The 12,998-nt window shown below is 47.8% G+C and overlaps 1 protein-coding gene and 2 pseudogenes across 3 annotated transcripts in view; 2 read left to right on the forward strand and 1 right to left on the reverse strand.

Moving 5' to 3' along the window:
- The window catches only part of fam20a (FAM20A golgi associated secretory pathway pseudokinase), a 28,797-nt gene extending 24,760 nt beyond the window's left edge, over nucleotides 1-4,037 (forward strand). Inside the window, exons 8-11 of the mRNA XM_083635537.1 lie at nucleotides 632-741; nucleotides 1,527-1,608; nucleotides 1,719-1,778; nucleotides 2,502-4,037. Coding sequence (XP_083491663.1) covers nucleotides 632-741; nucleotides 1,527-1,608; nucleotides 1,719-1,778; nucleotides 2,502-2,775 — 526 coding nt within the window. The 3' untranslated portion in view covers nucleotides 2,776-4,037. The remainder of the gene's footprint in view (nucleotides 1-631; nucleotides 742-1,526; nucleotides 1,609-1,718; nucleotides 1,779-2,501) is intronic.
- Nucleotides 4,038-8,094: 4,057 nt separating this feature from the next.
- LOC310775720 (CCR4-NOT transcription complex subunit 4 pseudogene) lies at nucleotides 8,095-11,521 on the reverse strand (annotated as a pseudogene). The gene is made up of 3 exons: nucleotides 11,500-11,521; nucleotides 9,663-10,640; nucleotides 8,095-9,519 (listed from the first exon to the last, which is right to left on the reverse strand). The product of its transcript is annotated as a CCR4-NOT transcription complex subunit 4 pseudogene (transcript).
- A 419-nt stretch (nucleotides 11,522-11,940) lies between these two features.
- Nucleotides 11,941-12,549, forward strand: LOC310775402 (ras-related protein Rab-1A pseudogene; annotated as a pseudogene). The gene has a single exon. The product of its transcript is annotated as a ras-related protein Rab-1A pseudogene (transcript).
- The last annotated feature ends 449 nt before the right edge of the window (nucleotides 12,550-12,998 follow it).

The raw sequence follows: 12,998 nt of genomic DNA on the forward strand, positions 1-12,998 counted from the left end.
TGTGAAAGTGAGTGCTAGTTTTTCCTCAAACTTAAGACCACATTTCCCATCAAGCCCGTTGCTTCCTGATGCAAAAAGGATGGTTGCTTCTTCGGCAAAGGCTTTCTTTTTTTCTATTCACTGAAGAGGAAAAACATGTCGCAAGTCATTTTTCCATCAGCCTTTCACTCCTTCAAACGTATGCCATTGAAACAGTGAAAGGTCTGTTTGTGCTGGAAGAACAGCGCCCTCCTCCTGTTTTGTGCCATAAAGCAATCCATTAAATCCGACCTGACGGCATGTACAATGCAGTGTTTATGGTAATTATAATCATGTCTCAAAAGTAATCTGGCAATGATTTATTCATGTTAAAATACCACAAGAAGCACCTTTTAAACAGCATTAGAGGCAAATATCTGGTGAGGAATAACATCCAAGCTAACATCCAAGTTACCGTTCACAGTTAATATCTTACTGGATCTGGATTCACTCTCACGTGGAGGAGCAGTGACCTCAATCATTCTGCAGTACAAGAATATTCCACAGCATGATGATGCCAACATGTGGGGGTCCCCCCCAATGTTGACTCCATGGCTACGGCCTTGCTGTAATGTCCTTCCTCTGTTCCTCTGTCTGTCTGTCTGTCTGAAAGGTGGGAGATGAATCCGTTCTACTGCGATACCATAAAGCAGCTGTATCCCTACAACTCAGGCAACCGGCTCCTCAACATCATAGACATGTCCATCTTCGACTTCCTCATGGGTATTGTATCCCAAACCATCTTCCACGATAGAGTACGGCATGATGTATTTTTGCAGATCAACCCAGAAGTCATGCACTTCCTGGTTCCCTCATCGGGAAGTCGATGGGATTTTTGTATGGGGTTAAGGAAAGTTGATGAAACTGCGGCCTTTGTGTTCAGCACAAATCCAGGTCTTAGTCAGGTCTTAGGACTCATTCCTGCGCTACTCTATTCAGTAGCGGACCCGTGGGGCCAGGCCCCCCCTGGTCTGGAACATGACATCACTGATGACATCATCATCAATGACATCACTGATGAGGTTTCAGCCCGATCGCACCTAAAACAGCACGGCCACGGCTGGACAGAATTCTGCTGACACGCACGCACGCACACGGACACTTCTCAAATTATAGAGACACTGTGGAGCGCGTCATCATCATTCAGAAACCACGCCCAAAACGGGGGAAAACACAAACTCCCATCCAATTCTGGCGTTCTCCTATGTCGCGTGCATCCAACTTACTTCATTGACAGCAACATCCACATTTTTTTTCTCGCCAATTCTCAATGGCTTCTTTGTTTTCCTTGAGAGTACAACAAAACTTTAACTGGCGATTTCTTACATTTGTTGTCTGCGCAGCCCACCACACAACAGCTTTTAGCTATGTTTAATTCAAGGAAAATGACGCTGGTGTGTGGAAATGAACGGAGCTTTTCCCCCGTGATGGGCGTGGCCTATTTCATGCAGTGTCTCTATAATAAGAATCAAGTCTACTATCTAACACTCTTCGGCCCTCTGTTTCAGGCAACATGGACAGACACCACTATGAGATCTTCACCAAATTTGGAGACGATGGATTCCTTCTACACTTTGACAATGCCAGAGGGTGAGCGGAGAGTTCACAGAGAGGTCACAGAGAGGTCACAGAGCATTTTGTGAAATAATGTTGGCTCTTCCGTTGCCTTATCGCCCGTGATGTCACGTCCTGTGTTTCAGGTTTGGGAAGCACTCCCAGGACGAGATGTCTATTCTGGCCCCACTGTCTCAGTGCTGCATGTAAGTGGTCACTTTGTCTCTATTTGCTGTTTCTGGACTATACGGGGGGCAGATGTTTCATTCCAAAATTCTATTATGTATTTTTGAAACATTTTGCTGATCTGAAATCCATCCGTATTATGATGTATAGCCTATGCCAGGGGCAGGCAACTGGTGGCCCGTGGGCCGCATGCGGCCCCCTGACCTCACTCAGTGTGGCCCCTGGGTCAATCAAATGTCTTGAGATGACCCCCAACATCTACTAACTCTCATGTCAGAAGTTAAAGTGGAATACTTTGTTTTTTATGGTTCATATCTCATTTTGGATCAAAACTTCATTTACAAGCAAAATACTAAATATCAGATGCCAGATACCAATTCATCCTCTCTCCATCTGGTCGCCTACTTCCATCCTGAATCTTATGTCTCTCTGTTCTTCCCTTCCTACTCCACGCTCCCTCTCTCCTTCATCAATCTTCACCCTCCCATCCCCCTCCTTCCTACTCCACGCTCCCTCTCTCCTCCATCGCTCTTCACCCTCCCATCCCCCTCCTTCCTACTCCACGCTCCCTCTCTCCTCCATCGCTCTTCACCCTCCCATCCCCCTCCTTCCTACTCCACGCTCCCTCTCTCCTTCATCAATATTCACCCTCCCACCCCCCTCCTTCCTACTCCACGCTCCCTCTCTCCTTCATCGCTCTTCACCCTCCCATCCCCCTCCATCCTGTATCAAACCGTCTCCAGAATCAAGCGCTCCACACTGCTTCGGCTACAGCTGCTCCTCCGGCCGCAGTACCGTCTGAGCGATGTGATGCGGGAGTCCCTGCAGGGAGACCCCTTACAGCCCGTGCTGAGCCAGCCCCACCTGCAGGCTCTGGACCGCCGGCTGGGGAAGGTGGTCAGGGTGGTGCAGCGCTGCGTCCGGAGGCTGGGAGAGGCCACGGTCGTCACCGAGGACTTCATCAGGTCCACGGCTAAACCTCAGCCAGCCACCACAGAGAGGAGAGGGCCCAGGTAACGCAGGGCTCTCTTGGACTTGGTGTTGAAGCGCAGGGCCAGCAAGGCTTAGATGGTTTGGATTGAAGGAACAAGCCATAAGATGGGAGAAGCTGTGAAATCCTCACTGACTCCAGAGGCAGAGACCAGCTGTCCACTCTGCCTAAGAAGACTCCAGAGGCAGAGACCCAGCTGTCCACTCTGCCTAAGAAGACTCCAGAGGCAGAGACCCAGCTGTCCACTCTGCCTGAGAAGACATCAGAGGCAGAGACCAGCTGTCCACTCTGCCTGAGAAGACATCAGAGGCAGAGACCCAGCTGTCCACTCTGCCTGAGAAGACATCAGAGGCAGAGACAAGCTGTCCACTCTGCCTGAGAAGACATCAGAGGCAGAGACCAGCTGTCCACTCTGCCTGAGAAGACATCAGAGGCAGAGACCAGCTGTCCACTCTGCCTGAGAAGACATCAGAGGCAGAGACCCAGCTGTCCACTCTGCTTGAGAAGACTCCAGAGGCAGAGACCCAGCTGTCCACTCTGCCTGAGAAGACATCAGAGGCAGAGACCAGCTGTCCACTCTGCCTGAGAAGACTCCAGAGGCAGAGACCAGCTGTCCACTCTGCCTGAGAAGACATCAGAGGCAGAGACCAGCTGTCCACTCTGCCTGAGAAGACTCCAGAGGCAGAGACACAGCTGTCCACTCCACCTGAGAAGGGAGGGAGAAGAGCGGAGTCTCATCTGGACATTCACAATGGGAATCACTGCAGGCTTCACCGGGATACAATCGTTTCCTCATCTGTCCATTGGATACCAATTCACCTTTTTCACAGCAGCCATTTTGTGTCTCAAAGGCAGGAAGTAACACAGCTGCAACCAAAACATTAACGATGGTCCCAGCTCTGGAACACCTAAATGGATTGGAATTACCTCCTGACTTTTAGACACAAAATGGCTGCTGTGAAAAAGATCAATCACAAAGGGAGCAACATGTTACTGTCACATTCCAGACTCATTTTCCCTTCTTTCTATTACTGTCATGAAATGTTGTAGGTTAATTACAGTAGTGGTTCTTTTCACATCAAGGACCCATAAACTGACATAAATTAGACCACGGACCCCATTTTGATAAGTTTTGTCCCAGGATCCCCCATCTGATCACATTTTTGCTTAGTTATGTGATGACCCTCCCACTCTCCTGGACCTGTCTTGCAGCCTCAGAGCCTTGTGTTGGGATCGTGGGGCTGATTGGGTGCACCTGGGCCCGGTGCACTCATTGGGCATAAGATCTTCAGACCTTTTCTGTTTAATGTTCGTTTGTTGAATGTAGTTTGTGTTGTCTAATTAGGTTTAGTGAATAAATTATTATTTTAACTTTTACTTTTGTGTATGACTCCCCTTATTTGTTACAGCTAAAGTGTGTGTGTGTGTGTGTGTGTGTGTGTGTGCATGCACGTTACACACCTTATACTGTAAGGCAGGGATTCCCAACCTTTTTTGGCTTGTGACCCCAGATTGACAAATTCCAACATCGGTAATATCATCAATGACATCATCAGTGATGTCACATCATCACATGTAACAGTATGCTAACTTTTTACCATGTGCGCAGCAGCGTGTGGTCAAGAGGCTTTTGGGGTGAGTCATTCATTCATTCAGTCAGGAACGGATAACGGTGAAGATGTCATCAGTTATGATGTCATCAGTGATGATATCATGGCAAATATTTTGGGGGTTTCATCCTCGTCAAGTATTTTGACTCTTGACTGAGTCTTCATTAAGAAGGTCCTCATGTTTTTCTCTGAAACGGATTGCAGCGTGGCCTCGCCTGCTGTATTGGCATGCGCAGCGCACAATTAATCAACCCTGCATCACTGATGACATCACAATTGTTCGAGTCACTGATGACATCGTCGAGTGCTCGAGTGACATCACTGATGATGTCATAGACATGATGACATCACAATTGCTGGAGTGACATCACTGATGATGTCATATACATGATGACATCACAATTGCTAGAGTGACATCACTGATGATGTCAGACATTGTGACATCAGCGATGATGTCATAGACATTGAGATCATCATAGACATTGAGATCATCAATGACATCACATGTGGGGAAAAATTGAAACAGACACAGAGACCACTCACTCCCTTTTATATATATATATATATATATATATATATATATATATATATATATATATATATATATATATATATATTATTTATTTCAGCCGACCCCATTTGAATTCCAGGCGACCCCACTTAGGGGCACGACCCTAAGGTTGGGAAGCACTGCTGTAAGGTGCGTCTCCCCAGTGAAAAGTGCTATGTATTAAACAGTCATTTCAGTTGCTCCAGCACATTTTCCAGACTTGTAATCCTTGTCTGCCTCATCAAAGCCTTTAAATGGCTTTACGACATCAACCCAGCTGAAACAAGCTGAGACAGAGGCACAGCTAACCTGAAACAAGCTGAGACAGAGGCAGGGCTAACCTGAAACTACATGTGTCATATCACAAGACATTCTTTCCACTAATTCTGAGGCAAAGCAACTGTATCACCTCTATCAAATCTGTCAAATGCATGAGTGCTCCACGGACAGACTGACAGCTGTCTTTGAAAATGAATGGAAGTGAACAGAGAAATGAACGCAGATGGACAGACACCACGGATCAGTGCTGCCACAGCCTACTCATTCATAAAGCCCTAACTGGCAAGCTTCCTTTAATTAGATCTGTCCTCGCTTCTCAGTTTCAAAGATACAAGTTATGGAAGATCACACAGTCTGATGTGGGATCTTGAGGTGAGAGGTCAAGGGACCCCTTCGAAAATGGCCATGCCAGTTTATCCCTCGCCAAAGGTGTGCCACTGAATTCCTTAGGTCTTCTAGTTTGATATGGTATCAGTATCATCATGCTAGGTTTAAAAATGAGTCCTCCACAGCCTTTGAAAGACAGTAATATGTAATAGATTGTAGTGAGAAAAAAATGTAAAACTCCAAACTGGCACCGTGCCGTCTGCATTCTACTGCATGGAGTACACTGACTGCCTGTTGTTGTCAAGTAGCCTACCTCATATCAAAGAATCTGAACTATCCTTTAAAAAAAAATGAGTTAGATTTTTGTTTTGGTACAATAACTAGTCCAGCAACATGAGAATAAGGGTATCCTTGTTTTGCTGTCTAATGGAAACCAGGCCTCTCCGCACTTACAGCAGCTATATACCGCCCCCTGGTGAACATATGTCATGTTACACCTTCACTATATATATTACACTGTAATATAGTGAAGGTGTATGTATCCAGTGAAGTCAGTACTTTCCCTAGAGCTGCCCCAGTGGGAAACCTCCAGTACTACAGCTATAGTTGCTATGTCTCCATCTAATCCCATATCATCCTAACAAGTAATAAAACTGGGAACGATATATCATAAAATTTAATGAAATGATCTATGATTATACCATACTTAGGGCGTAATGTAACATACACACACACACACACACACACACACACACACTCAAGAGTGACATCGTGACATCAGCGGTGCACAATTGCTCAATTGAGCATGCTCAGCCCGAGTGATGTCATCAGTGAGCTCCTTTCCCCCCTTTTTAAAAGCCCAAAAGCTAAGTGCTAAGCTAAGTGCTAACTTAGCTTTAGTGCTTTAGTGCTTTAGTGCTAACTTAGCTCTTCCTCTGATATGAGACGGAGAAGAATGGATCACGTAATAGAGCAGTGGTTCACAACCTTTTTGAGCCACGACCCTCAAAAATCTTTGTGGTTAGGGTTCGTGACCCCCTCCCGCCGCTGTCCAACCAAACGACTTCCTAGTGCGCATTCACACACTGATTTCACACACTCACTGAAATCTTTTTTATACAGTTTATAGATTATGTGAAGTTTTAACATAATTTCAGAAAGAGTCACTGTAATGTTCTCACTTACACATTTCCCTCTCTCCTTCAGGTGTTATGCATCTACCTGATTAAGGAGGTTTTGCTAATCCAATCACAGCTGGCCACATCCTTCCCATTCAGACAATCACAGCTTTAGCGGCAACCTTTAAGAGCTGTTCCCTTCTCATACTCTTATCTGCTGCCATTTCAGTGCTGCCGCAACCCTCCTCCACCCCATTCTCCTCCAGGTCGGAGATCTCCAGAAGCCTTCTTAGTTCACCACCACCAGGTCTAGACTCCACGGGGGGATATCCTATTCTACTCACGACTTCACTACCCCCTTCATCACGATGACGTCAGCATGACGTCTCACAATGACGTCAGCATGACATCTCAGACCCGTGATGGAGTCTAATCGCCAAAGACTTTGAACTTTTTATAACCATTGAACATTCATAATCTGTTATTCATAATCATTGATCACATGTCAATATTGCTCATGTTAATAAATCATTGTCATCAAAAGAATAGTGACTACCTTTCTGAAATAGCTTTATATACAATACTTAAATCATTGGTATGGGAGATTTAATCATCATGGGAATAAAATAATTTTCTTTTTTCTTTTCTTTTTTAGAGTAGGGAAACCGTGGATAAATCCAGAAGGAAGCGGTAATGCAACATAAAGGTGCCAACTGCCATAAAACACCACAGAAGAAGCTCTTTCTCTCTCACACACCTCGCCTGCTTCACAACCGTCTGGGTCTTAGCTGTGAGGGTTAACTCTGTCTCACAGTCTCCTGTTGAAGTGGGATGGATGAGGGTCTTTGGGGCAAAGCTTCAAGAGCGCATTCACACTTCACAGCTTCCTTCCTTCCTTCCTTCATTCATTCCTCAAAGGTAATCGTGAATACCTAGGCAAAATCATGACTTCAATTTACAAACAATTATATTTTGTTGATGCTTAATCACTAGTTATTTAAAGACCTCACTTTAGCAACAAAAAAAAACAGTGTGTTAACTCTACTGACTGACTCCTGCCGCTATATTGTTCTTTGTGCTCTTCATAACAGTAAGACAAAAACAAATATCCCTTCCAGAGTCGACAAAAAGAGAGGATGAGGAAAAAAGAAGAAAGCATGTTTGTTATTTTGTTAAAAACATATTCTGCAGATTGGTGTGTGTATTCATGTACATATGTGTGAAATTATTATGCAATGACTGCATTACAAGATATAGTGCAAGTCAGTGGTACATCATTTAAAAAACGGTAATATGTACAGTATTCAGATGTGTACGTATAAGGCAACAGTGAAAGAAGGGGGGGGCACCCACACACAATACAATACAAATCAAATGCGGTAAACTAGTACCCATTGTCACTAGAAGGTGCAGTCAGGGCAAGTTGTGCACATGCTCAGATGTATGTTCGTATTGATTGCATCAGGGAGAGGGGGTATGGGTAAAAGATGGTAGTGGGAATGGATGGGGTGTCTGCTGTAGTCTGTGTTCAGTGGTGGCACTCTGTAGTAGCAGCTCTGTGGCGGGCTGACCTGGAGGTCTCAAGGCTGTCTGGAAGCCTGGAGGAAGGGAGAGGAACCGGCTGGCTGTGGGGGGAGGCAGGTAGGGAGCCCAGCCGCCGGCGGCTCTGTGGTGGAGGGGGAGGTGGCCGTCGAGGAGGCCGCTGTGGAAGGGCTGGCGAGTGGACACCGTGGAGCTGGCTGCTGGGCCGTCAATCTCTGTGAGCGCCTGCAGGGCCTTGAGGCGGTGTGGCCGCTTGTCATCCTGGAGACAGTCTAAACTGCTGGCTGCTGAGGCAGGGATGCCTGTGATGATAGCAGGGTCCATCCAACTGGTCGCGGAGTCGCAACTGAGGCTGTGTGAGAGGCCCGCTGGCCCTACCTGTCTGCTGATGTGGTTAACACTATTGGAGGATGAGGAGGATGAAGAGGAAGAGGAGTTTGGGAGGCCCCTGAAGTTGATATTAATATTGGAGGAGAGAGCTCTCAGACCATCCTGCCACTCTTTCACCTTTAAGCCATCTATGGAGCCACTGTTCTCTGAGATGGGGATGCCTCCCAGTCCCGTGTTGTGCTGAGGGGGCAGAAGCAGGTGTGAGGCAGCACTGGCTGAGTGGTTAAAGTGTGTGAGGTTATTGGAGGTGGGGACACCCATCCAGGTGTGTCTGGTGGCTTGCTGCTGCTGACTGGCCTGGCTGTTGTGACTGCCGGGGAAGCAGAAGGAGCTGTAGATGGCTCTGTGGTGGAGCTGGGGGAGGCGAGCAGGCCCGCTGGGGAAATGGTGAGAGGCGCCAGGGTTTGGGCTGGGGGGCAGCAGGCTGGGGTGGGACCCGTGAGATGGGGGCACTGGGGTCAAGGGGGTCTGATCCCGCTCCGAGAGCTCCTTGTCTATCAGGTCGGCCAAGGCGTTAAGGGAGACGTTGCATGGGTCAAAGCCCAAGTCGTTTTGGTGCTGTTTGGTGGATGAGCCGAAACCAAATGCTGCCTTTGGGGAGGAAGACACTGGTATTGTGTCTGATGTGAAGAAGCTCGGTGGTTCAGGCCTCATGGGCCAGTCGGAGCCGCCGTGCGGGGAGCTGAGGAAGGGGGGCAGCAGGTCGGCGGGAAGATGTTTAGGATGTCGGAAATGACTGTTGTCTGAAAAGACTGACTGGGACTCTGCTGCCACGCCCTCGAAGGGCGAATGGGCTGTGAGGGCTGCCACAAGCATGGACACCACCATGCTGGGTTTGGAGTCACTTTTGGATACATGTTGTAAAGTCTCTCCATTTACCAGACTGATCGATTCTGGAGGCTTGTCACTGGGGCTGTTGTCACAGTTAGAGACGAAGGGGGACAGGGCAGTACCCTGGCCAGGAGAGATGAAGGGGGACAGGGCAGTACCCTGGCCAGGAGAGATGAAGGGGGACAGGGCAGTACCCTGGCCAGGAGAGATGAAGGGGGACAGGGCAGTACCCTGGCCAGGAGAGATGAAGGGGGACAGGGCAGTACCCTGGCCAGGAGCCAGCTCTGCATCTAGCCCATCTGAAGTCATCACTTCCTGATAGCAGTCTAGCAGTGGAGGGGACTTGCGGTCCTCCGAGAGCCCATTGGCCAGTTTGCTATGCCCTGAAAGTGCCGGCCACGTGTGTTTAGCATTGCTGTTTCTCTGTGTTGAGTTGGATTCACACTTTGAGTTTTCTGCTGCACATTCTGGAGGTTGTACAAAGCTAGGAGGGGTTATTTTATAGAGGTCTTGGAGAAATTTCTGCTCACACTTTTTGTGTTTGCCCGACAGTATCTCCTCTTTAGTAAAGCTAGCCTCTTTGTCCCCCACAGCATGTAGAAACAAACAATCTGGTTTTGCACACAGCATACCTTTGAGGAAGTAACTGCAGTGTTTAGTTGTGCCTAAATAAACCTTGAGTTTTCTACCATCAACAACCACATTGTTCATCCAATGTATTGCTCTTAGAGCATCTTCAGAGCGGATGTAAGTGACATACGCGCTGGCACTTGGCCCCTGTGAACCTGCATAAGATGTGCTCTTGTTGATGACCACTTTATGGATTTTCCCAAACTTCCCAAAGTACTCTGGCCTTTTTAGGACCTCGGGGTCGGCAAGCCGTTGTGACATCCCCAAAACAAACACCAGGTTTCTCTGGACCACTCTGATATCTGCAAGATACTTTCGGTTTTCCGTTACCTTCTGCTTCTTCTCGTTCTGCTTCTGCTTCTTCTCATTTTTCATCCTTTGGATCATCTCCTCCTGTGACACGGGCTTGTACACAGCAGGGTCCTCTGGGTACAGATTTCTGCAGGCGGGGCAGAGGCCGTCCTCGTCTGTGCGGATGCGGTGCCAGCAGAAGCGGCATATCTGGTAAACACAGGTGCAGGGGAAGAAGTTGATGTCATCAATATCCAGCAGCTCCATGCACAGGGGGCACTTGATGGGGTCGTCCATAATCTCAGGGCTGTGGGACAACAGAACTGCCCGTATTTATCCAAGGGGCCGATGACATCACCGATGACATCACAATTGGCTCAAGTGACATCACTGATGACATCATCCCTGGCACTGCCCCAATGTCTATGGATATATGTGACATCATCTGTGATTTATGACATCACTGAATGATGTCACAATGTATATGACATCATCAGTGATGTCATAAATCCTTCTCTAGGTACGCACAGAGCCACTGTGACTGACATAATCAGTGATGACCTCACTGAAGACATCACTCAGTGATGACATCATCAGCGATGACATCACAATTGCTCGACGTCATCAGTGATGTCATCAGTAACACACATTCGTGCTTGTTTTCTGACCGCAATCAGTGACCTGCGTACCAATCCGTTAGTAGTTCCCTGCGAAGTGGACTGCACAGGGTATTCAGCCATATTACTTAACATGGCTGAATACCTTGTGCAGTCCACTTCGAAGGGGAACTAACTACTAGCTGATCGGAATGCAGGACCCTTCTCTAGTTACACACAGAGCCACTGTGACTGACATCAGCTGCGTTCCGATCGGCTAGTAGTTCCCTGCGAAGTGGACTGCACAGGGTATTCAGCCTTATTCCTTAACATTGCTGAATACCCTGTGCAGTCCACTTCGAAGGGGAACTACTTATACTAGCAGATTGGAACACAGACATCATCAGTGATTTATCACTTACTGATGACATCATCACCGATGACATCACAATTGCTCGACAGTAACACACATTCGTGCTTGTTTTCTGTTTGCGGTGGGGGGAGGGGGACAGAGAGGAAGAGAGGATCCGCAGGAGGAGAAGGAGTCCAAGCTGTCGAGCAGCGAGTGCGGTCGGCGTGCTGGCACGGGCCGAGAGGTCTGGGAACATGGCGGTAAGACAGTTTAATAACGGCGTGGCAAATGTGCGACAGACAGCTAGCCCGATGTCACATGGGTTCCAGTCACGGAATGTCGGCCATCTTGCGTCAAAACATAACTTTTTAGTACCTGTTAAGGGTCCGGACTGTTCATAACATGCCCTCTTTGAACTCTACCTACTCTTTCATACTTTGTACTACTTGAAACGGGTCACCACCAAAAGTACTTTAATTCAGCTTGAGTGATGTCATCAGTGAGTATGTCACTGGTGATGTCACTCCAGCAATTGTGATGTCATCAGTGAGTGATGTCATCAGTGATGTCACTCGAGCATTATAATAGAGTGACAGCCATAATTTGTTTATGATCTGGCTGTGACGGCAAACAGCAGTATCTACAGTAATAACAGTTTATCTTGTGTAGTCAACGATGAATCTCGAATATGACTATTTATTCAAACTGCTCCTGGTTGGTGATTCTGGCGTGGGAAAGTCTTGTCTCCTTCTACGGTTTGCAGATGACGCATACACAGAGAGCTATATCGGTACCATCGGTGTGGACTTCAATTTCAGGACCATAGAGCTGGATGGGAAGACCATCAAACTTCAGATTTGGGACACGGCTGGTCAGGAGCGCTTCCGCAGCATCACGTCCAGTTACTACAGAGGGGCGCACGGAATTATAGTAGTTTACGATGTGACCCATCAGGAGTCCTTCAATAATGTCAAGCAGTGGCTACAGGAGATCAACCGTTACGCCAGCATGAATGTCAACAAGCTGTTAGTAGGCAACAAGTGCGACCTCACAACAAAGAAGGTTGTGGATTACATCGCAGCTAAGGAATTTGCTGACAACCTAGGCATCCCCTTCCTGGAGACCAGCGCCAGGAGTGCCACCAATGTGGAGCAAGCCTTCATGACCATGGCGGCTGAGATCAAGAAGAGGATGGGCCCCGGTGCCACTGCCGGCAACGCAGAGAGGTCCAACGCCAAGATCCAGAGCAAGCCGGTCAACACCTCGTCCAGAGGCTGCTGCTGAGGCCGCGAGCCACCGCCTGAACACCGCTAGCCTGGGTGAACCCGGCCTTCAACGTGATGTCACAGACTGCCTGTAACGTAACTGATAGTACATACAGGTCACGTGGAGGCTGCGTTTACCCAGGCTACACCACACCAGGCTCTAAGTTACCATACTCCACAGCGATACACAACACAGAGAGAGAGAGAAAGAGAGAGCTGAGTTGACTGGTTTGTACATGTGTGCGCAGCACCAACAACCCCCACCTGTAAACACCACAGAGATCGGCTCAGAATGGGGGTGAAGTAGTCAATTTAACATTATGGCTGCTTTAAGAAAGAGAATACCATCGGCTGTTTATGGAGATTCCCTACAGCAGGAATTGCGATGCAGCCTGTGGAGTCAACCCTGCAGAGAAACTTAGCCTGGCTGCTGGGAGACGCATTTAGCTGTCACACCCCATCAGACAG

Source organism: Poromitra crassiceps (assembly GCF_964638095.1).
Source record: "Poromitra crassiceps genome assembly, chromosome: 4".
Taxonomy (NCBI): Eukaryota; Metazoa; Chordata; class Actinopteri; order Beryciformes; family Melamphaidae; genus Poromitra; species Poromitra crassiceps.